Source organism: Lates calcarifer, linkage group LG16_LG22, assembly GCF_001640805.2.
Source record: "Lates calcarifer isolate ASB-BC8 linkage group LG16_LG22, TLL_Latcal_v3, whole genome shotgun sequence".
In the NCBI taxonomy this organism is placed as follows: Eukaryota; Metazoa; Chordata; class Actinopteri; family Centropomidae; genus Lates; species Lates calcarifer.
The window spans coordinates 7504922-7530145 of record NC_066848.1 but is presented as its reverse complement, the minus strand read 5'-3'; the positions used below and the strand labels follow the sequence as shown (position 1 = coordinate 7530145).

Here is a 25224-nt window from a genome sequence, read left to right as displayed (position 1 = left end):
TGCAATACAGAGACAGCTCAGTTCAGTTCTTAGACATGTGTCCATTGTGTAATACAATTGGTATCTGTAGCATAGGGAAACTTTAAGTTTTCTGTTGGACAATGTTATTTACTGACTACACTACTTTTCTTGCTTTCTTTCTCACCATTTTCATAGCATAATTTCTGACTGCAGCAGCATTGGAGACTTTAGACTCTAATTAGGGAAACTCACTTTTTTGCCCTCTATCCACTAGAGTTTGCTCGCTCACTCCATGTTGGGAAGAAGTGTTCGATTACACCTCCAAATGAATAATGATGTTGCTCCATGTCTGCAGGGTGCAATTGATAAAATGTACTTTTATGCTGATGATATTGCAGTGTCTCAATGTTTTCTTGTATTCTGCTAAGGCCCACCTTGTAGAGTCAGTCAGAGTAAAAAAAAAAACACAGAAATCTTCAAATTTGGGATTGTAATTTTTAAGAAACATGTTCCTTTGTGGGTTTAGAATTTTTTTTTCTTAACCTAAATGAACTTTTCAGAAACCCACTGCATTAGCTAAATAGTACATTGTCATGATATTGTCCATTACAAAAAAATTACATGATGCTTTAGTTTTTATATGAGAATAATCTGAAAAACACTTGTATATTTATATATTTCATATTTCTTTTTTCTAAGGGTGTGTTATCATTTTTTGTTGTTTTTTTTTGAAACCTTGAGGCCTTTGCTGTGCCAATCCCTACTTTAACCCACTTTATCTTACAGCTTTCATGAATGCCCTCTGGTCTCTGATTGCTCTGCTTTATCAGCTCAAGTTTAATCTTGCTGGTCAATCAGCACACACGAGCTGGAAGACTTCATTCGTGTGTTTTTCTGAGAATCCAAATGGTCTATGACTGGCGCTATTTTGCAAGCATCCTGCAGGGTAATAATTCTCAGCCCTCTTGAGCATAGCTGCAGTGGTAGGCTCATACTTAACCTCTCCAACCCTAAAAGACCTTTCAGGGGAATCATTACAGCAAATGCAAAATGATGTGCACCAAAACCTTATCTTGACCCACAGAACTTCAATCTTAAATTCTAGTCAAGATTTATTTATATATTCTGTATGTACCTGTCAAAGTACTGTATGAGAAAGACAGTTTAATGGAAATCTGTTCAAAATGGAAATGAAACAAAATTCTGAGGTTCAAATGATCACTTTGATAGAGCAGCATCAGTTACACAATAAGTTCAACAAGACTTGCAGTCAGTTCGAAATTCAAGGTGAAATTTGACAGGAGGGGACGGGGAAACAGCGAAGGAGGATGGGACAACACTGGGAGGCGGTGGTGGGTAGGGGTGTGTGTGTGTGTAATTTGCGTGCTATTTTTAATCAGTACACAGAGAAAAAGAAAGCAGGCCTGTGTCTGTCTTACACTGTGAGTCCAGCAGAGAGTGAGAGGATTTACTGAGAGTGTATGAGCTCATTTCTACACGTTCCTCTGGCCTTTAAATCACACTCTCTGACTGAACACCCCTCTGTTAATGACTTTACCACCAACTTTGTTCCCAGCTCTCTACATCTTCCCATGTGCTATATTGTCAGACTCTGTGTAGAAGATATTCCACCCTGATCTTTGTTCATATTCCACTAATGCAGCCACCATCAGCTGACTTAAGGGCCTAACAGATATTCAGTAATCACTTTCCCTACTTCTCAATATCACCTTTGAGTCAGCGAGCCAGTTAGTAATTCTTCGCTTGTCTTGTGGTCTGAAAATGAAAGGACAACAGTTTAATAAAATGATACAACCATAAACAGAAATGGGCCTTGAATCACCAAGTTGCTGTCGTACCTGCCATAACTTACAGCAATAACAAGGTCTGAGTTGGGGAGCAAGGGGAGAGAGGATGGAGGAGGGGAGGGTAACTGGGGGTTTGCGTATATGTGTGTGTGTATGATTGGGGCGGTTGCAGAGATAGTGCACAAGGGCAGTGGGAGTAGACAAAGAGAGAGAGAGAGAGAGTAGAGCAAAAGTGAGGGAGTAAATCTGCTCTGTGGCTTCCCCTGGCATCAGGTTTATATGTGTGTGGAGTGTGCAGTGTGTTTCCATGCTGTCACAAAGACCCCTGTGAGACCAGCTTATTTACCCTGCAGTAAAACCCGAGAGGGAGTATACCCCGCAGTAAAAGTGGAGAGGGGGCTCAGTGGAATTAGATTTAGGGCCGCCTCCGGCTCTCTGTTCTGTGTGTGCCGTCAGGGAAAACCCACTCTGCTGCTCTTGTTCCGTTGTTCAAGTTGAGTTATGTTGTGATTAGTGTCAGAGGGCGAAATGTGTTGTATAACACACAAACAAGTTTCAGAATAGTTTTTAATTAAAGAGAGAGGTATTACATTGTTCTCAGTTATTGGTTACATAGTGGCTGGTACAGTGACAAGATATTAATTTAGCATAAATAAGCAGTTGTGCAATTAAGGGTTATTACATTTCACAATGCTACTGCACAAGCACTTGCTTGACTGTACAAGGTGCATTTTCACAGATGAATGCAAAATGTGCTTTTGTTCGTTCTTTCGAGAATAATCATTTTCCAAGATCCGAGAGAGAAAACATAGCAACAGCATCTCAAAGAGAACATGAACTTGCATGTTAACATAGGATAGGATAGAACCTATCGCTGGAAACCAACCAACCAGCACTGAGTGAAAAGATGTTGCATACACAGTACAGAGGCTGATGGCTCTGCATGGCCATCCACATGGCAAAGGTACAGTACTGCATATGTTTTACCAACATGCTCCAAAACAGTTTGGAAGATGTCACTGGGTAAGAGGTTGACATTCTGATTTCTCCCTCCTTGTGGAGAGTATTGCTTTGTTACATTCCACATTTTGATCATGTTCAAGTCATTCAGTCAAACTCCAGGCTCAGACTTCTGTATTTAAAGAGTCTACATGCAATAAGAGAGCTGGTGTGTGTGGTGTGTGTGTGTGTGTGTGTGTGGTGTGTGGTGTGTCTGTGTGTGTGTGATAGCAGCTAAAAGAACAAAGCTTACAAGCAGTTACATCCAAAGGTTGAGGTTCAAACCAGCAGCTATAAATCATCTTTGATTTGTGACTGGGAGATGCAGCTCTGTTGCTTTGTACATCATATACATCTAAAGTGGCAAAATGGAAAGTCTGTAAACCTTGTCATATTTTTTGCATTTTTGGCTGAGTTTGTATTAAAATAGCTATGGAATACAGATAAAGGATGTTGCCACATAACAAATTACACCTAAAAGCCCAGCAACTAATTATTTAAGTGGCATTTAAATCATCTTTGCACATTTTACCAAAAAAAAAAAAAATCTGAATACTTATTGTTAACGCCTCATCCAAATTTTTAGAAAAGAGTGAATTGAAAATGTATGACTTTATCTAAAAATTTGTTACGTTGATTCATTCTTTATCTGTATTAGGATGTGCAAGTTGTGGTTAAGTGTAGTAAGACTTTCACTGTGACACTGTTTTGTATAAAATGGGCCCACAAACAAAAAAAAAGATTGACAGGTGGTGTGCAAACTTCACATTGTTTCGAACTAACTAAAAGGTGAGATGCAATCCTCTTCTGGTTTGGATTAACCAAACATCCACCTCAAACCACAAACAGACTGAAAACTGCACATCCAATCTAACCACCGTGGGGTGCTCTCAAATCAGTTTCTTGCTCTCTGTCCCCAACCGCTTGTGATAAGTGGCTTGGGGTCAGTGTGGGAGCAAGCGGTGTGAGTCATTCCAAGGCACTTGATTCTTTTCATTCCCTTAGATGATGAACTAAAAAATCAATAATGTTCTTTTGCTAATGCCCTTTTCTCCAGGGTAGAAATGCACTTAATGAAATGATAACACACAATGCTTAATCAAATGCTACTCATCAAGGTTCCAAACAGATACTAACTTTGGTATGATGATCTTACACTTGTGCACTTTGATGACATTAGTGACATTACTGCCAGATAAAAGATGTGGATATTGATCAGATTTTGAATTCCATGCAATATGAATTAAAAATAAATGCAGTATGCAAATTAAAGGACATGGAGAAAAATAAATGGGATACATTCAAACAGTAACACAGAAATTAAAAAAGATGCTAAAGACAGAAGGCAAATCACTAAGCCTTAAAAGGCAAAACATCCTCAGTGATCTAAATTAAATTGACATAATCACAGCACCGAGAGCACATATAAGAACAAAAAAAAAAAAGAAAGTTGAAGTCATTGTAACTAACCAAGAGGCCTCAACACAAAGTATCAAAACAGAGAAGTACAGGTTTCATATCATAGCTAAATAAACTAACTACAGCCAAAGAAAAGGTATCACCAGTCTATGCTGAGCTAGTTATACATACACAGCCTCTGTTTCACAGGCAGGTGAAGTGGAAGTGGAAACATTCAAACTACTTTGTGGTCTCGGGGACTTTCCGGTTGCCATTGGTTGCCGTGAAGCTGTAAAATTCCCTGTAAAACCTCCAACCAGACTTTGTAGCAAAAGAGGTATTGTTCCTGAAACGAGAGAGACAAAGGCCACGTCTAGCTTTTGGGAACTGTCTTTATTTTAATGCTTGAACTTTGAGCTTTGGCACTGACCTTAGTTTGAATCATCCCATGCCGCTGTAGTCTCATCTCTTTTACAATGTCACTCACATTAATCTGAAGGCAGAGACAGAATGATGTTAGACACAACTACAGCATGTGTGTGATGTAGCCTTTAGCTATAGTTTGTAATAATATCAATAACAGATTGAGTAGACTCTTATTTTAAGATTAAGAGTTTACAGTCATTCTAGCAGCTCTGTGAGGCTTTGAGCTAAATGCTAGCATCAGCATGCTAACAATGACAATGATAAAATAAATGTACAAAACGTCCACTGATAATTGCTGATATTTCAGTCAGGATCAAATTGGTGGACAGGTCAGTTGACCTTGCCATTTCCAGCAAGTCACAGCACTTGCATGGCTGTAAATACAAACATGGTAAACGTGCTAGTAAACCCAACAAACTGGCTTCCACTCACAGGCAAATCGTTCTCAATGAGGCTGAGGATAACGTCAGTGCAGATGAGAACTCCTGTGCGTCCGATGCCAGCGCTGCAGTGAACAGTGACTGGCCCCTTGTGGTGCACCGCCCTCAGGTAGCGGATGAAGCGAACCAGCTGCTCAGAGCACTGCGGCACACCATGGTCAGGCCAGTGTGTGAACTTCAGGTGACGGACAAAATGGGTCTCACCGGTCTGGAATAACAATTAGTTGAATTTTATTCATAAAAATCATTAGATTGAAAGTTTAGAGTAAATATTGTAGCAATGTCATTGAACAGACATGCAGGTACTCCTCTCTCACCTCTGTCTCCACCATGTGGATGACCTTAATGTGGAAGTACTCCAGGTGCTGTTGGTTCACCAGGTGAAGCAGGTACCTGCCGGTGTCCAGAGGCACTCCCAGCTTCTCTGGCCAGTATTTATGACATTTGATCCTTCCTCGTTCCACTTCCTGGGTCATCATGGCAATGACGTCAGATTTGTTTTCCCAGATCATCTGCCAAAAGGCCAAAACTGTGGAAGGCAGAGGGCCCTGGGAAGAGATGTAGAAGAATTCTTCACTGCCAACTTGCATGCGGATGTAGCTGGCATTGATGTAGTCCTGGTTCTCTCCAATGGCAACACGTGTTTTGTCATCTAGGGGGGGAAAGAGAAAGAGGAGAAAACACCCTAAACTCACTGCGTGCATGTGTCTTTAACTGTGAGAGTGCATCACTGCATGAATTCATAACTGAAATAAATGAACAGCACCACCAGCAGCATCCTCCCACAAACAGAACTGCGGACATTCCTTACGTTTTCTGGATGTTTGATAAATCCATTGCTTTTTTGATCATAAACAACAAACACTGCTGCCTTGTTGTCTTGCCTAAAGCACATAATCTAAGAGTACAGTAAATAAAGCCAAGTAAACAGCTCTGAGGTCTGGAATTGGGCTCAACAAACCAGCGCTGTGAAGAAGTTTGTTGGTGATGAGAGGGGTGATAGACCAAAAGCAGTTAGGAATGTTTTTTTGGGTTACTCCCCCACCTCCTGCTTGTGAGGTCAAAAAAGCCACAGACTGGAAATCTGGCTTTCTAAATAAAACAGTTAAAGGCTACAAGCAACGCATCAGATCGTTATACACCGTGACCTTTTTTCTGGACCGCTTGCACAAACAGCATTTTGTAACAGGCTGCAGGCAACAAGGCATATGGTGAGGTGCAGTGGTATTCCACTGGGGGTCTCTGAGCTTTTCATCACGATCATTCATCTCAACTCTGACTTGTTTCACCCCAACATACGCTGGGGGGTTGGAGATGTAAATACAGTGTGTGTTTTGCAGTTTGGTTTACATTGAGAACATCCTTAGTACTAAATGTTTAACAGATTAACAGGAATTCTTCACATTCTTCAATATCATCAGTGTTAAACACAATTCAAGCATTATACCCTATCATTGAACACATACACACATGCCTTTTGTGGAGTCCTTACATCCTGTCTCTGTATTTACCCCCTGACATTCATAATGACACTACAGCTTGTGATATTATTTGCTCCTGCTTCATTTATTAATCTTTTAAAAAAAATCTATTATATTAAAAGTATAAATCCCAGATAATTACAAGGTTGGTAACAAATGACATCTACTTCATCATCACATACTTGGCTGACTCCACGCAATTTTAAGCGCAGCACCAGTGAAATATTGATACTAATGTAGCAAATAATTTGTGGTGCAGAAATGACTTAAGTGTTGTAAACAAATAACTCCACTCCCCTCAGTAAAGGCGTCACAACTGAGTAGCTGAGAAAAGTGCTAACAAACAGACTCTCCTATAAATGTCAGGTTTGTGGGTATTCAGCTTTTACAAGCTTTAGCCTGCCAATGAAAATCTCCAATAGGTGAACACAGAATGAAACACAGGGGTTTGAACGAATGGACAAAGTAAAAGTTAAGATTCTGCTTGAAGAAAATAAAACAAGTGATCTTTCAGACTTACAGGGTAGGATGTCTCTGTAGCGGTTCTTATCTCGGTTCTCAGGGGCTTTTCCCACCAGACAGTTGTCAGAGGGCTTCAGATGCTCCAGGGCCTGAAATGAATAAGATTATATAATGTAAACATTTAAAATAGTGCAGCTGGATCACAGTATGTCTGCTCATAAGTATATGTACAACTGCTATGTTAGCCCTTTTTAAGACGGTTTTACACATACACATACTCACCATAAACTCTTTGACCAGTTCCTGCTGGTCTAGTTGATGCTGCAGAATCTGGATCAGTGCTTTGACCCTGGAGCCTGAATACTGGCTAGTCTTAGCGGGGCTAATGAGAGCTAGACTGGCCAGTTCCTCCTCTGACACTATGGGTGGGCCTGAGGAAAAAGAGGATAAGGGTTGCTTGTATGGCCCAGCATAGATAACATTTTCATTCTGAGACAACAGTAAGAGCAAGAGCAACAGACACCTGTTTGGGGAGAGGTCATTTCCTGATTGGTGGCATCAAATACATCATCATCTTCCTCTTCGCTGCTCCAGCCGTCCGACTGGGTTTTCCGGATGTCTTTGCAGGACTGGTCCAAAAGTTTGGTCACAATATGTTTCCTGGGGGAGTCAGGGGGCAGGGGTGAGACCAGACCATTTTTACTCTTCGGTAGGAGGGGATGAAATCATGCAAGGCTGAGCTTCCTTTCCCTGCGACTTTTCCACCTAAAATACAGTATAGACAAGAGGCTAAAATGTCTTTTTACTTCTGCCATACTTTTGTGTTTTGAAACTACAGAAAATGGGACTATTACACTTCCTAACTGTCACACTATTTTTTTGTCTCACTGGGGTCCACAGTTCATAAGCAACAGCATTTATCCCAGGGGTGGTGTTTTATTCATTGCTCTCTGCTGCCTCCTTGTGGTTAAGAGTGGAACTCCAGCAAACCAAAACAAAAGGAGAAGCAGGAGGACGGGGGCATGGAGAAGGAGGGAGAGGAGAGGAAATAGGTAGAATACAAGAGGAGAGTAGTTTGGGAAGTTACTACCTGTCAGAAGCTCCATGCAACATGTCAGTGACACTGAGGGATGGGCAGCAAGCTTGATGAGAAGGGGTGCTGTTACAGCTCTCCTGTTCCACAGACAAGCAGCCAGAGGAGGCAACAGACAGGAGGAGCAAGATGTTAGTAGTAGATGTTAGTAAAGAGGTAAGGAGGGGTATGATTGAATTTAAACAAAAGATTACATCATGATTATTTATATACTTGTGCTAGTGTGCTTATTAATGTGCATGTTACCTGTTTAATTGCAGTCTCATCTGTTACAACAGTCAGTCGGTGTGGTGGAGGTGGTGGTGAAGTTAGGACAACACTTGTTTCATTAACCACAGGGTCTGAAGTTGCCTCTGGAATTGTAGCACATGTGTTTGTTAGGATACACCTTTATCATTTTTCTCTATCATCTCTACATGCTGTCCATTAAGATAACACAGTATTCGTCATAGAAGAGACAGTGGTTTCAGTGCATGGTCTTAATAATTCATTATTCAAGTCTACAGTTCTGTATTCAACATCCACTTTCTGCACATTCATGGAAATAGAAAAGACAGGAGATTGTACCAGGGGGGTGCTCAACCGGCCTATTCAGCATAACTTCAGGGGAGGAACAGGTATCCGGAACCGGCTGCTCAGCTAAAATGGCTTCAGTCTGAGCAGACATGTTGGGCGGTGTGGGAGATTCAGCGTAGGTCAGAGGCAGGATGTCCCTGCAGATGGTGAGCTGTACAGTGCCCTCAGCTTTACGCAGTATATCGACCACCTTGCTGTGGCTCAGGCCTGACACAATCACACCGTTCACCTGGAAAATACATAGTGAGGATCAGGGTTTACCCCACAACAGAGGTAATAACAGTTAAGAGATATGATGGGTTGTTACCTCTAATAAGATATCTCCCACTCTCAGCCGACCATCCTGCTCAGCTACTCCACCAGAGCAAATTTCCTTCACTCTGAGCATGCTACCATTGGTCCCTCCAATCAAAGCAAAGCCGAGGCCTCCTCCTTCTGGCTTTGTGAACTCCACTTGCATGATGCAACTCTGAAGGGACAGGGGGAGGTGACTGTCAGTTTCTGTCAGTTTTATTCTGTGTATCTATGGGGACACCTTATGTTCTTCAGAAAAATATCATTATGTTGTCAAAAAAGAAATCAGGTGTACCGAAAGCCTGACCACACCACCCACCCCTCCACCCCCTGGGCATTCGCAGATTGACACACAGAAGACTCATGTTACAGTGTGTGTTTCAACAAACACTTCAAAAGATGTGCAATTAAAGAAAAAGAATAGAGAGAGCTGGCGAGAACCAACCAAAATGAGGGGGTACATCAGAAAGAATGAGCTTTTGGACAAAGATAAATAATATGTTTAGAAACTTACGTCTTGTTCTTTGGAGAGAGAGAGGCATCTGAATTTACCAGCAGTCCTACACACAGCTTCAACTGAAATAACAAGAACAGTTATCAATGAATCAGCAGCCCATGCAGACAAAACAACTCAGTCATTACAGCTGATATTATATTTTCAATAACTATTGCTACTAACTAAGCTACTAACAGTGATGTAAAAGCTAAATAAGAGGAAATGCCTGGATTTCTGTCCCTGAGCTAACAATGCAAATTCTCTTCGACATTAGTGCCCATCCATGCATCCATTTCCAGCCTACAAAGTTTCGGAAACAGACACATAAAAAAGACAACACACACCAACCTCCCACCTCTTCGGCCATTTTGAAAGAGAAGTGTTGATGGGTGCGTCTCTTCTATGACAGGTGAACAAGGTTGGTCTTTTCAAAGTGACCCTCTCCACTGTCCCTTACCGCTGTGTGGACTGTCACCAGGCAACTGAGCTACCTGCCCTATAGACCACTGACTGTATGGCACTGTGTGTGTGTGTGTGTGTGTGTGTGTGTATGACGCCTCCGGCCTTGCAGTCCAATACACCAGTGGAGGGCCCGAGGCTTGCTAATTATTAATCCTGCTGTGAGAGCCCAGGATCTGTCTGTCAGCATTCAGATCACACACACACACACACACACACAACTGCAAAGAGAACTATCTTTCAGCACTGAGCTCCGGCTTCACGCGGACAATAGGAGAACAAGCAAAAGGCTGAAAGGGAACCAGTTATGGTGCTCATAGAACATGCTAATGGAAAGAGTTAGAGGAGATAGATAGAGGAATAAATGAGGGAAAGAAAGACAAAAACTCACTCTCTTCGGTAGGAGAGTCTTTCTCTGGAGAGACGGGCTCTTCAAAACGAGCAAAAGACTTCCTGTCCTTTTTCCAGTCAAACAGACCTGCAAAAGAAAAACTAGTTTAGAGATGCACAACCATAGATTATAAATGGAAACAGTTCATTTGGATTGCGTGGCCTACATCTAAAAAATGTACAGACAAGTAATTTCCCTGTCTCCCCAGAACTCTAACGCTTTCTGGTAATGATTGAACTTCAGTTATCGTCGTTTACTTGAACACAAACATATCTGGTTTCTAGGCGATCCATCAGTGCATCTAACAACCACACTATCTGATTCAAGTATCCTTGGGTTAAGTCAAGCAGTTGAAACCATCCCATAAATCCTTCAGAGGCCCTTACCGTTCCACTTAGCCTTGGGGGTCACTGGCTGTTCCTCTCTGTGAAAGACACAAACAGTTGAGTCAGTCAAAGCCAAATCACACTTATTTCAGTTTTTATCTCTGTAGCCACTGTGGGCACATACCTGATGATTTTAAGTTTAACTTTACGAGGGGCGATCTCGCAGGCTTTGACTGCATCCTCCAGGGTCATACCCAGGGTGCACCTGCCACAGATGTAGAGGATCTTGTCATTGGGTTGGACACTCCCCTCCTCGCTGGCTGGGGAGCCTGGCACCACCTCCAGACAGTAGATGCCCTGCCATTTGCTGCCAATGCCCCCTGTCAGCTTTATACCTGAGGGGTGTGCACACACAGGTAGAATTAAAATCAGTACAGATGATTGACAGAACAGCTCGATGTACTGTCTTCAAAATGTGAGAAAACATGAACAGCGTCCCACCAAGCTGTCCTGAAGGTGTCTTGTACAGAACGATATCAGGCAGGCTATCGCAGGGTGGTGGGGCCACCAGGTTGGTAACAGCCCTCCCCAGGGTCATACTCAGTCTTCTTGGAGATGACCTGAGAATCGTCATGGCAACATCATCTGCCACACTGGTAACATCATGCCCATTTACCTGGAGACAAATGACAGGAAAGGAATTGCTCACAAGTCAACTAGTCACACATATATACAGCTCACAGCAAAATTGTTGTGTTTTTAAATGTGCAAGTGTGTGTGTGTGTGTGTGTGTGTGCGTGTGTGTGTGTGTGTGTGTGTTTGTGTGTGTGTGTGTGTGTGTGTGTGTGTGTGTGTGTGTGTGTGTGTGTGTGTGTGTGTGTGTGTGTGTGTAAGTTTACACATACAGTGATAAGCCTGTCTCCTGCCCTGAGTCGTCCATCTGACTTGGCTGGGTTGTCCAGTATTTCCTGTATGTAGTAGCAGTTGTCCAGCTTGCTTCGAGTGATGGTGAACCCAAAGCTTCCACTCCTGGACTTGGTCAGAACCACTGACAGTTCGAACTCTTTTACCAGTCCCTGAGAGGCAAGAAACAATGACAATTTATCTATTTAACAGATACAAAAATTCTTCAAATTACTACACAATAGTAATTTAATAAGGTAGCCTAATGTATTTGTAATTGTGTTTTTCCTAGCAAAGTTGAAAAAGTAGGCTAAGAACAGATAACATTGACAACATAACTTGCCTTTCTTCGACTCTCCTCCTCCTCATCGTCTTCCTCGTCGTCATCATCATCATCCTTGTATTCCCTTTCTTTCTTCTCTGGTTCTTCTTTCAGCTGTGTGTGGCTTTGAGCAGGAGAGAGTAGCACTGTGGGTGGCAGTGACGGGGCAGGTGGACTGACACAGGGAGGCGCAGAGGAGATGACCTGGGCTGTAATGGGAGTCGGTGGTGGAGCAGGAGGCTGGGGTGGAGGCACCATGGGCCGGCTGTTCTTGGAAAAGGCTTTGTAGTGACTTGGAAGGAGCCCCTGCTGTATTGGGTGATGCTTGGCTTTCGGTGGCTGCGTAGTGAGTGGCTGAGACGGGTGAGCCAGGGGGCAAGTGGTCGGGGTGTCGGACGACAGGCTTGAGGGTGAGATGGCGGTTGTGGGGATGTGAGGGCTGAGGTTTGGATTTTGAGAGCTGAAACTAGAGGAGCTGTTGGAGGTTTGAGAGCCAGGGGCTGCGGGGTTGGTTGTTGGGGTGCGAGTGGGTAGACTGGAGGGAAAGTTGTGAGAAGGCTCCAGTGTGGAAGTGATGGTCAAGTACTCTTCATCTGCCATGATAGTCAGTCCATTTCCCATGAGGCAGTAGGTCACACTTCCATCTGCCTCCTCTCTGACTCCACTGCAGATAAACAAACAGTATATATTATATTTTGTATTTACTCCACAATAATTGCAAACATTTTCGTATTGTATTATAATTTTCATGTGTGTCTACATCTAAAACATTACCTGGCATATACACAGTTTGAAGCATTCTTAGGACAGACATCCATAAGCATCACAGTTGAACTTGCCGTTGTTGCAACCTCCTCCTCCCTGTCCTTTTTCTGCTCCTTTGCTTTTACTTCCTGCTCTTCCTCTGGTTTACTGGTGGTGGATTGTGAGTCTGGCGGAGCTGGTGGAGAGCCAGAGGCAGGTGAGGCTGGTGATGCTGGTGAGGCAGGCGACGCCGGCGAGACTGGTGACGGAGGTGATGTAGGCGATGTGGGTGAGGGCGGTGAGCGAGGAGGAGACGGAGGAGTCCGACTGGCCTGCACTTCACCATCCAGACCGTCCTGGCTCTCTGGGAGCTCTGGAGCTGCAGGAGGTTCTGGGTTTGTCTCTGCTGTGTTGGTCACATCTTCCTCATGAGTGGGGTTTTGCTTCCGGGCGACTATGTCATATTGGACCTTAAGCAGCTGGCTGTAGTCCTCTCCTAGTCGGATGTCCAGAGACCGGGATCGAACCTCACGGAAGGGTGCAGGACTCTACAGAGTCAGACAGGAGGTAAGACTGTCTAGATTACTGGGTCTAACTCAGGTGTTTTTTTCTGTATGTACATAAACAATAGGTGTGTACACTTGTGTGCATGTGTGCTCACCAGTGAGTTGTCATCTACATCATATAGCACTCCAGGACCTGGTCGGCAGATCAGCAGATGAACTTCAGATGGAGCTCCACGAAGCAGGAACAAAACCCTCTGATTTAACACCAAAAAAATGTGCGTGTGTGTTGGTGTGGTAAAGTTTGTGTACAGAGGATTTAAGTACAGCTTGAGACAAACAGCAAAATATACTCAAAATGTGCAAATTTATTTAATTACCGTATGTTTAAAAGTTCCTGTGTGAGTGCCACTGTAACTCTCTGGCTTTACACAAAAGATTAAATGACACATCAAATGCAAAGACACAACCTACTTGCTATTTTCAGTACTATGAGATTAAAGGATTAGTGAACCAACGACATGGCCAAGACCTTAAGAAACAGCAGGGCCAAACTGCTGCTTGAAGCCCCAGCCCATTCACAATTATTTAGTTTTTATACTTTTTTGTCTGTATACAGAACCTCTTTTAAAAATCTTTAACTGACCACAACAAAACTATTTATGAAAACTATTTATTTATGAAAGTTGAAATTCACTGGTATAATTATGTAAAGATTAATAGCCATTTCATATATTCCAAACCCTACCTGGTAAGAAAGGTCCTTGACATGCTCTTTGTTGACGGACAGAATGACATCTCCCTCTCGCAGCAGGCCACTTTCTAGCGCTGGCTGACCTGGGAACAGACGCTTGATGCGGACCACGCTGCCCCGGTCTGGTCCCGAGTGCAACTGTGAGATATAAAAGCTGAAGCCAAGGCCGGACAAACTCTTCTTTAGCACCACCTCATGTGTGTTTTCTAGGACAGGGAAGAGACAGACGGGAATCTTGGGGAATTAATGTGTGTTGTGTAATCATTAATCTGTAATTTGGGTTCTGATTTAGTACACTGTGACTAAAACAAAATGTTTATCAATGCTTCCAATACAACTATCTCAGACAGTGATTTTTTTCACATTTTGCCTCACATTTCCTTGTATTATTTCCAGTATAGAAGTGAAGGCTTTGTAGAGACATGAAACTATCCCTTTAACTAAGCTTAGGCAGTGAACAGGCAGCTTCAAGGTTTCAGCACAGGCTGTCTCAGGGGACTGAGGCAGCGTCAACCCTGGATGACTCTGACAGCAACCACAATGTAGCTGTCAGATGACTCACAGTCACCTCTGGGCTATGTGTGCGGGTGTGTGTGTGTGTGTGTGTGTATGTGCGCATGCCTGACACTGTCTATCTTTTCTTCTTCTTTTTTTTTTTCTTTTGTGAGCATGTTTGCCCCTTCCTCTCGCCTCTCACCATCAGTCACAAAGCTGTAGTCCTTGGCTCGACCACTCAAGGTCGTTTCCATGGAGACCTCAGTCCTGGGGGGCTGTATGTGTGACGGACTTGGGGCCAAGGGGGGGCAGGGTGATTCGGGTCTAGGCTCCAATATTACAGTGGGCTCCCTTTCCAACAGCAGGTTCACCACCTATGGGGGAAAGATGCACACGCACATAAACCCCTTTATATGTTCAATAGTTTATACTTCAACATGCACAAAGAACAATGTACAGTATCACTAGTTACCAGCAAAAATGTCAGAATACAGTCACATTCACTGATAGTAATGCAGTCATATCAGCAAAAGATGTAGTATGTTTATGTGTAATTGCGTTTTACTGCATGTGCATGTTTGCATGTGTTTGTGGCCATGTGTGTGTGTGTGTATACCTCCCCAGTCCTCTTCAGGCACTCGACAGCTTGTTGGTGAGTCACGCCCCTCAGGTTGGACCCGTCAACCTCCAGCAGTCTGTCACCTGTCATATGCACAAACACAAATCTCATCATCATTAGCAACATCAATACATAAATGGTTTATGTGTGTGTGTGTGTGTGTGGTTGATGGGCATGTCAACAAATCTAAAAGTCGTTCCTGGTCACTGAAGCGTGAACCAAGCAGACACAGCACAATGCTCCAGTGGCGCACACATAAACAAATAACTGATAAAACAAAAAAGCAATGCCAGTATAGTGATAGGAGAAAGCCTAAAGAACAGCTTTGCTGCTCCTTTACAGGTTTTAGATCTTTAATCCTAGAGGGTATGGGCACTGTTCTTCATTTCACACTCAGTTATTTAATATTTCGTATAAGGAAATTAAAAAATCTTTAGGCCCCCAAGGTAACAACAAGGGTGACGTCTGTGAAGAATGTGGCATATATTTCACAATGTTTTCATCATATCCTTTGATGCTGATGATGCAAAGGCAATTGGAGAACTGTCATTCAAAATAAAACAACAATGACAGATGAGAGATGCAAATGAATGACATTGGCTTTTGCTACTGTCCCCCCTACTTAATCAGAAGTTGCACAAAATCAAAGCTTCACAGAAACTTTCCCGTATTTCACAGCCACATGATCACATATTAAAGTGACAAATAAAAAGATTACCGATCTGAACACGCCCGTCCTGCTCTGCAGCACCTCCTGGCACCAGGCTCTTGATGTAGATGCCGCCATATCGCACATTAGTGTTTATTCCTCCCTTTTGGCGAGAGAGATTACAGAGAAGTGATTAGTCAATGTCAGATGCCTCAGATAACCCTAACAACTCACACCGGCTCAGTGTGTGAGGATCCAAGTTACTTTGCATCGTAGCTTACCTATTGGCCTTTCCCATTTAGTCTTGTAAATCGCTTTGGCTGAGCTGATGTAATACAAGGCAGCAATGTCACTACATTCCTGGCACAGTTTACTTGGGTTTTAATATGCCAACATGGCATGAGGCACAAGGCTTTCTATCTAGACACAGTAGTGGTTTTTCAGCTTCCCTGTTCCTACAGATTTAGTCATGGTGGGGAGTAAGGAAATAATCAAAACCAACCTAGACTCCTGTAGAGAGGGGTAGTTGGAAAATATGAGGTAAATGTAGTATATAATAAGTTATAATAAAGAGAAATGATTCACTCACAGCAACACTGATGCCAAGACTACCGCTGCTTTTCTTTAACTCCACTACAAACCGTTCGCCAGTTTTCAAGCTTAGGATAGAGGGGGACCTGGAACACACGTCCTGAAAAAGAGCAAGAAAGAAGTGAACAGACAAAAAAGACATCTAGATTTAGAAAGGAAGAAATTAGGTTAAGATTGCTGGTGTTTTCAGGACACCTGAAAACAACAACTCGAGAGTTTCATCACATTATTTAGAGCGCTTAATCCATTTAACAATTAGAACTGGTTGAACTCTTTTATCAGCTTTGACTCAGGTTGACATTGCCTCATGGAAACCACTATCTCCCCTGTGAGCTAAGCACTGATTCTGACCTGGGCATCATGTATTCTCACAACGGGTATGTGAAGCCTCCTGCTCTGCTTTGGGGTTGCCATGTTGGACAGAGTGATGGCCTCCTCCAGCTCCTCCACAGCAGGACGGTACTCTGTGCCACTCAGGGTGGTCTGTGACCCAAAGCTTCTCTCCAGTGCCAAACCCAGAGTGCTTTGACTTAAGGAGCTCTGCCGGTCCCTCAGAGTCTCTGATAGGAAAACAACCCGGTGAGATCAAGGACACCAATACACAAATAGGTTGTATTCTTTTTAAAATATTTGCTTGACTGAACTTCTCAGGCTGTGCATACAGAGATAAACAGATCTTACGTTTAGGCTGGGACACGATGAGCTCAACCTCATCAGGGCTGCTTTGTAAGATGGCAGCAGCATCACTGAATGTCACTCCTTCCAAACTAGTCTTGTTCAGGGAGATAAGACGTCCACCTGGAAATGCATCATTACAAAATCTTTGTTATCACATGTCAAGTTTTGTTTCTGTCTCTAGCGCGTGTAAAGCTGCAAGCTGTCGTCTGTATTTCCAGTTCTTATTTCTTGGTGCTGCTCCTTACCGGGTTTGATTCGTCCATCTCTTTCCGCGGGCCCATCAGGCACAATGGAAGCAATGAAGATCCCAAGGTCAAGTTTACCTGTATTGTCCTCTCCCACTATCACAAAGCCTGAAACAGGACCAGAGAGGAAGACAAAAGTCTCCAGTCAAAGACTCAGATACATGGCACTGTGCTCATTAATTTTACATCAAGTTCACAGTTAAGTCCACCTGAATGAACTCACCAAAGCCCAATTTGGGATCTTTCTTCAGGTTCACACAGACTATCTCTCTCTCTGGTGGGGTCCTGGTTGGTGTATCAACTGCAAAGCACACATTTTACAAATGGTAAATGTGCAACTGTAGCCATATTATGTATTTATATATTTTCTATTGTGTTCAGACTCAGACTTAAAAGTAATTTAGAATTTCCGAATCACTTGATCTGTATGTCTTTGGACAGTGGAATAAATCCCCCTGCTGGCTGGATTGGGGTCAAAACAAAGACTATTTGTGAGCCACCCTAATTTGAGTTTCATTAACATATCAAATGCAGATGGTTCCATACAGGGTATGAGCACTTCTATGTCATTAAAGCAGTTTAGGAGGTTTGTAGTGACCCAACACTTTAATTTGTCACCCCTGTATATGTGTCTGCAAAGAGGAGCTGGGTTTAAATAGACATATTCACCTCGTACAGAGGAGGAGGTGTCAGAGTCCTGCTTCTGTAGAGAGACACTGGACATCATCCTCGGAATTGGCTCTGGGGTGCTACAACATATGTACAGTTGCATTTAGCCAAATCCCTACACGTTTTCTGTGTCATGAATATTAATGTTATCATCATCAAGGGCTACCTCCAACACTGTCGATCTTTCATGTCCCTGGGATCTCCTGTTTCACGGAGCTCCTTGTTCAGCTCTCTGCTCATCTCCCTCCTCATCTCTCTCTGCTGGCGGAGTCGAGCCTCCAGCTTGGCAGTCAGGTCGTCACAGGACTTGGAGAGGGAGTCTGGTTGACCGGGTGTCAGACCCACATGGTTCAACATGCCCTCTGAGCAGGACATCCGCTTCAGGTTCAGGTTACGAGCCCGGTAGACAGACATATACTTGTCCATGTTTTCATCTGGAGAAACAGAAAACAACCAAGAGTAAATATTTATCATTGTCCAAAGCAAGACCATCTACCCACTCACTAAAATTTTCCCACCTGGTATCATGGTGTGGTTCAGCTGTCGTGACGTCATCTCACTGTGAAACTTGTGCTGTGCTGAGCAGAGGTTCAGGACGTACTGTGCTATTTTTGAGCTCTCTGTTATAAAACCATGCTTTTTCCCGCTTGGCCCGCCACACTCTATAATCAGTTTACGTCGCTGAAAGACAGACACGAGTCATCGTACTTTTACTTTGAGCTTCATAACAAAATGAACTGTACAAAGTAATATCTCATATTGCAAAATCTGACTGAAATTTTTGCCACTTATTTTTACCCCAGTGGATATGGAGTCGGTTTCTCTCCAGAGGAAGCGCCTGGTGACAGCCCGAAGGTGGTTCTTCATCTCGTACACGATGATTCCTTTGACACAGACTCCCAACACCAACTCTCCCACCACTGGTCTTTTCTCTCGCCCCACACGGTGGAACATAACCCCATACTCAGGTAACTGCTGGGCAATCTGAGGGGCACATATTTGTGTGTTTTTGTGTGAGAGGGGCACATGAAATTTTAAATTGTAGCCATTAGAGTTGTAGTCATAACAAATGCACACACTGTATTAATTTAGCATATTGAAAGGTGAAAAAATAGCCAAAGGATAATGTGTGCTACTTGATAATGGAATCCTTGTTTTTGTGTGTGAGTGTATGCATTAGTAGTCTGGGTACCTTTAGGTACTCTATTTCTGCCTCTTCAGGCAGCATCTGGGCATGACTTGCATGTAGTCTTGGCAACTCTTCCTTGACACTGGGCAGGGCCATCTTCTCTAGCATCCTCTTGGACACATAATGCTCCGGCTGGTAATAATTCTTACCATACAACTAAAATGACACACAAAAGAACCACATATGCCACTGTGACACACTATGAAAGATGATGCTGGTATTTAAAGACATGTGGTGAACTTTTTTCTCTTTGTCCTTGATACCTCTGGCATGTAATCCCCAAACTCAGCCTGCAGAGCAAGAGCAGCTAGGAACAAGCCTGTCTCTTCATTACAGTAAAGTCTGTCCTCCAAGATATCCTTACGTAGCTGTAAGTAGTACTGGTGACGGGTCAGTCTGTGTCTAGGAAACAAACAAAAAAAAAAGATTAAATAAAGAGATTAATTTACAGCATATAAGCAAAATACCTGTACTGTACTTACAAAATGAAGGCGATGTCATCAACAAAAAATTTAACTCGAAGAAACACCAAAAAGGAGGAGATCTGCCCTTTTTTCCAACTGTCAGGTGCAACTTTGGAGATTTTTGTTTCATGGTCCAAAAAGAAATATTCATCATCTGCAGAGGAAAGAAAAACACAAATCACAAGCAGAAGTTCACCATTCATGCCATTTGTGAGGGCAAAGTATCACGAGTTGGATGATGTACATTTGAATTTGATTTTTAATTTGAATGTTTCTGATTTGCAATCGGTGTAATCACGCTAGGTTAGGTCCCATATAATACATCCTCTTACCATCTAGGAAGGCAAGGCCAAAGTAGAAGTGTTCCACCAAATTTGCGTGAGCCACCACCATGTCAAACACATCTCTTGCTCTGGTCTTAATGTCACAGCGGACCACCACATACTGTCCGTTAGGCAGCACCACGGTCACTTCTCTCTGAGATGAACAAGAGCGGCCCTTTCTGGACTGTGGTGTACACACACAAACACACTGACACACGTGGACCAAAAAAAAAAAAAAAAACTACAAACACTCACATGCATGCACATAAATATACAAATACTGTGCATGCAATTATGCAAACAGACATAGTTCAGCATGCAAGAAAAAAACAAATTAAAATAGTGTGGAAAAAACACAAGTTTACAGTGAAATTGATCAGAAGCAGATCAAAACAGGAGGTGAACAGGAATAATAAATTTACCACAATAGATCCTGGAAGCTCGAGAACAATTTGTTGTTCATCTGGCATTCTGATGAACTCAGGACCCAAAGCCTGGCAAAATAAACATTTATAATATAAACTCTTTAAATGCAGAGACAGTAAGTTCACTGTCATACTTATAGAACTATGATAACATGAAAAAGCTTCTTGATGTACAGATCCACAGCATATACTTTTAGTTTATGTTCTACAGGAACATATCCCTTTTGCATTTATATCACTTAATAAACATTTTTTAAAATCTTACCTTAGCTTTTCTCTGGCTCAGGCTGAGTGAGGACTCGCTGAAGGTGATGGAGGGACTGTGAGATCTGCCTGATGTTTTAGGAGAGATGTCGTGGTGGGGGCTCCTACCAAGCCAGCTGCAGGTGCTGTCCCTGTGACGAACCCCACGAGGGAGTCTGAGGGGAAAGAGAGAAAGAGAGAGAGAGAGAGAAAGGGGTAGGGAAGGACAGATTGTGTAATAGTTGTGCAGATGAGTTGGAGAAGTCAAACTCTGGGACAATGTCACGTCCCCTCAAAGTCAGTACAGGCAGTGAGGGAGGGTAAAATGAAAAATGGATGGATTTATTTATGCTGACATGCACACACAAATAGCTAAAGAATCCTTTTGTAACTACAGTATTGGTGGCGGCAGTGTGTATGGATCTGTGTGTATAGAGCATACCTGTCTAAAGAAGATTGGTACAGTGGTGTGGGAGAGCTCCTTGGCCTTTGTCTCCAAGGTCTCTGAGGTAAACTCCCTAGAAAACACACACAAAAGGAGCACTTGCACTTGTATTGTCAAAATAAGCCTCTTACTGCTGGAACACACACGTTAAAGAAAAATAGTTGATTTAAAAAAATGCATTTAATAAGGATTACATCCATACAAGATAAATTATTTTGACAGTACTTAAGAATTCCTTCTTTCTATCATTCTGTGACTTCTTTTCAGTTTTGGTTTCCTCTGCATTGCATGCATACCTGACTTTGAGTCAGAGTCTGTTGAGTATCTTCTCCCTTCAGCACTCCCGTCGCTGAAGTCTGAAAATGGCCCTCTCTTTCCTGTCAACCAGGTAAGAGATGAAAGATGACAGCAATGTTTGATTCCCGTCTGTCTCTGTGCTCCCTGGAGACACTGAGATGTCTGGACAGAAATGAGGCTGGCAGAGGGTTTAGCCTGGAGCATCCACACTCAGTATCTGATTATTGGCTCTCGCAGGAACCTAATCCTGGGCTTGCTTTAGGTTAAGATTTTAATCCTGTTGACCTGTACACTATCTTGAGTCAAAAGAACAATGACTGAAACTATTTTCTGCAAATATGGAGACGGTTAGAGTTATTTAGGATGCCAAAATGAATAGAAGCAGTAGAGTAAAATAGGATACTCCTGTGCAATTCACATAATTCCGGCTTATTTTCATGTTGCCAAATGTCCTGGAATGAGAAATAAGGCTGCAACTGAACGTACTGTCCCTATTTAGAACATAGTAATTCAGATTTTTGTGATATCACTTATTTGGACTCACCATGAAGTCTCTCTCTGATCATCTGGCTTCTGCCACTCAAAGGTACGTTACTGTCTGGCAAAGAGCCCTGGTCCATCTGGAGGAGAAGAAACCACTACTAATTACACTGATTTGTTTTTTGTTTTTTTTGGCATTATGCATATTATTATGCAGTATGCCTTTAAATTCTGACACATAGATAATGGCCTGCAGAGAAGCTGAAATACTTGCAGACAGGAACATACTGTAGGTGGATATCCAGACTCACTGATTCATGAAAGACCTCCTCCACCAGCTGTCTGATGACTGTGGTGGGCGGCGGCAGGATGGAGGCTTTATGCTGAGATTCGCAGGCTTCCAGGATGGAGTTGAGATTTACCCTGCGGTGGGCCAGGTCCTCACACATGCTGAGGAGGAGGCTGTTTAGATGGTCACTCAACTGGACTGGCTGAGGTGAATGAAAGTGGAAAGTAATTATAACAACTGAGGTGTAAGACTGTGATGGAACTGATTAAAAATATTACAGCTTTGTATCAGGGCTTCCCACCTGATTTTGAGGTAGGTGAAAATCAACTGACCAGTAGAGAGTCATACCCAGTGAATACACCAGCATCTGTGCAACAAAATGAACTGATCAGTGACAAGACATATTGCTATAATGAGATGCAACCAGCTTACTATAAAATAAAGCCAGGTTTACTTTTACACGTGTCACACATATTTGTGTTTAATGATTCATCAATATTTTACAACCTAATTTATATTCAACCCTTGCACCATAACTAAAACCCCACCATGTGTCCCTTAATCTATGTTTTCTGTCAAGAGGTTTACACAGTCTTCAGAATTCATACACAATAATTTAAGTATGATTTAATAAATGGCAAATATGTCAAATTCTGTTTGAATATTATGTATTGGTTGAGGCCATAGCATGTTTGATACATTGTATGACATTTCCTGCAGTTTTTAAAGTTAATTATCTCTACCTATGGTTACATAAAGAGGAGATATTGTGATTACATTTATCATGGCAGATTACTCAAAGATGTGTGTATGTGAAAGAGACAAGCATACACATATTTGATTATTTTCCTGTATGGACAAAATATTGAAATTATTCTTAGGAGTTAATTTTCTACTGTATATTAATAAACTGGGGCTCTCAAGTGTAGAATTCAGGGCAGAGGTTGCCCTGTCCAGCCACTAGATGGCGTGCTTAGACCTCTATCGTCCTTCAACTCCTGACATCCTGAGATTGAATGCTCCAAGGAAAAAGACATGTAATCAGATCAAATCAGTGCAGAGTTTAAAGTTACTGCTAAAAAAACAACCCAGTATGATATAATGCTCTTTAGTGTTTGACAAATCTGCCATCAACTTTCATGTAAGGTCTTAGGACAGAAATGAGGATGTATGCACTGACCCTCTCTATGGCAGGTTTGGTTGAGCTGGCACGGCCCTGCAGCATTTCTGGAGCAGTGAAGGTGGATACCTCATCTGATAGGCCACAGTTCTTAAATGCTAAGGTACCAGTGGCTGACAGCAGCAAGGAGGTGGGGCTTATGATATTGCACATATTGTTGTGACCTGAAAAAAAAGTAGGAAGGCCATAATATATAATGATGGTGCTGATACAGTTCTACGGTAAAGTCCTGTAAAGATACTCCAAGATATAGTCAAATGTTTATGTTGTGTTTACATTGCAATAACACAATGGTACGCTGTTAACATTTATACATGATTTATGTGAGACAAGAAGAGAGGTTATCTAAAATGCTTTACCCTTATAGGAGACATCCACTAAAGACTCTGCAGTGCCCAGCAGCAGGGACCAGACCTCGTCCTCCAGTAGAGGTCCCCCTCGTGCCTCCAGTACTTCAGCTAATGTAACAAATGTGCTGCTCATCCTGCACACATTCCTGCTTGTGGAGTATACACACGGTACATACGAAACACACACATGTACAAACCCAAAATATAACTTATTAGAGTCTTTGTTCAGGGGAATATTCTGAGGAAAGTTTACATTTTTTCTGACTTGTTTTGTGTAAACAAATCAAACATCTACAGGATTTGAATGAATATCGTGTATGTCTTTCATCACTCATGAAAGTGACATAAACTCTATACTGAGCTGTTATTCTTTGCCGGGTCTCAAGCTTCTCAAGATCCACTTTATCTTCACACCTCTCTGTGAAAGTATTAGTGTTGTTGTCACAGCCTGTCAACAATACTTAGTTGTCAGAGACAGTTTTGAAAGATAGTTCTGAGAAACTTAGCAGAAAAAGACAGTTCTCTGCACTGGGCTCTGATTAGATTATCTTAGTCCATTAGTCTCACTGCCTCTCAGCTTCCCTGTGCTCCTCCTGTTTCGTAATAGGCTTTCTTCTGACCTGGGGGTGGTTCTGACGGAGCTGTGCGTCTGACACCAAAGCAACTGTGTCATGATCCCATGTTAGTTTGTTGTCTACTGTTTCTACTGCAACTATATACAGTTAAGAATGCAGAGAGAATGCAAATGACCTTACAGACCAATGATGATATAGGAAAAGCAAAGAAAAGCTGTCTATATTATATATCCATATTATATATTTAGACATATAAATTTGTTCATCTTACATCATCAGACAGTCAGATTTTATTGCTAGATGAGGAAGCACACATTAAAACTGAATCAGTCAGTCAGTAAAATGTAATTCTGGTTCAGATCATTGCATTATTTCATCTGGATGAACATACAATTAAACAAATCTTTATCATTTTGGAAGATTACAGTAAAATCTAGCACTGAGCTGGCAGCTATTAATGGAAGTCAGTGGACAGACATAAATGCAAAACAATTATGTTTAGTTTAATCTGAGAGATCTTTTACTGCATGTCCAACTTTAGATAAAGATTTGATGACATGAGAGTAATACTAGGAGTAGAAATTGACATGCTGTTTTCTTTTATGTTGATAACTTTAACTTGATTTTCTCAAACAATTATACAAGACAGAATCTGGTTGTTCCTGATGGATGGTAAAGGCTGTGAAACCCAACCATCAAGCTTTTTATTCCACTAGATCTGTTTTTTTGTTCCTCTCAGTGTTTCAGAACAGTAATACAATAGGTTGCTCACAGCCAGCCACATAGTGTACTGAACAAAGCAACATGCTTTCACTGAAACAAACCAACCCAATTACTTTAGGCCTGATTAAATCCTTCTCTTAAACTGTATTTATCCTCGGCTCATGACACCTGGACAGCCGACTGAACACAAGGAAAGCCTTACAAGATTACAAGTCAAAACAAAACACCTCTGAAACTGTGCGGTTATGAGGTCTCTATACAAGGCCATTCAAATCAGTGCTAAATCATTATATTGATGAGAAATGTTAATCATCCTACTGCATCCCTGCACGCTGGTTTGTTGCTATGATATAGAAGGGATTGAAGGAGAAAGTAGAAACCCTGCCGGGTGCTCCCACCCATCCACTCTTGAGCAAAACTTTAGCAGCTGTACTCCCTCAAAGTGGTTTGTCTGCAGGT

General features: G+C 42.3%; 1 protein-coding gene across 1 annotated transcript; it reads right to left on the bottom strand.

Moving 5' to 3' along the window:
* Window positions 1–2982: 2982 nt before the first annotated feature.
* ptpn20 (protein tyrosine phosphatase non-receptor type 20) lies at window positions 2983–23660 on the bottom strand. The gene is made up of 43 exons (XM_051076642.1): window positions 23477–23660; window positions 23118–23281; window positions 22239–22304; window positions 21937–22139; window positions 20449–20602; window positions 20181–20252; window positions 19768–19942; window positions 19454–19589; window positions 19235–19373; window positions 18975–19127; window positions 18581–18766; window positions 18301–18463; window positions 17958–18216; window positions 17783–17862; window positions 17337–17414; window positions 17114–17221; window positions 16872–16988; window positions 16542–16750; window positions 16189–16290; window positions 15669–15762; window positions 14948–15033; window positions 14534–14705; window positions 13831–14042; window positions 13241–13339; window positions 12610–13127; window positions 11857–12499; window positions 11516–11686; window positions 11112–11286; window positions 10795–11005; window positions 10671–10708; window positions 10285–10371; window positions 9453–9514; window positions 8952–9113; window positions 8636–8873; window positions 8315–8421; window positions 8066–8148; window positions 7499–7677; window positions 7258–7406; window positions 7034–7124; window positions 5350–5684; window positions 5025–5240; window positions 4597–4659; window positions 2983–4512 (listed from the first exon to the last, which is right to left on the bottom strand). Exons 1-43 carry the CDS (start codon window positions 23598–23600, stop codon window positions 4402–4404), a joined length of 6990 nt encoding a protein of 2329 aa, XP_050932599.1. The 5' UTR covers window positions 23601–23660; the 3' UTR covers window positions 2983–4401.
* Between the last annotated feature and the right edge of the window lie 1564 nt (window positions 23661–25224).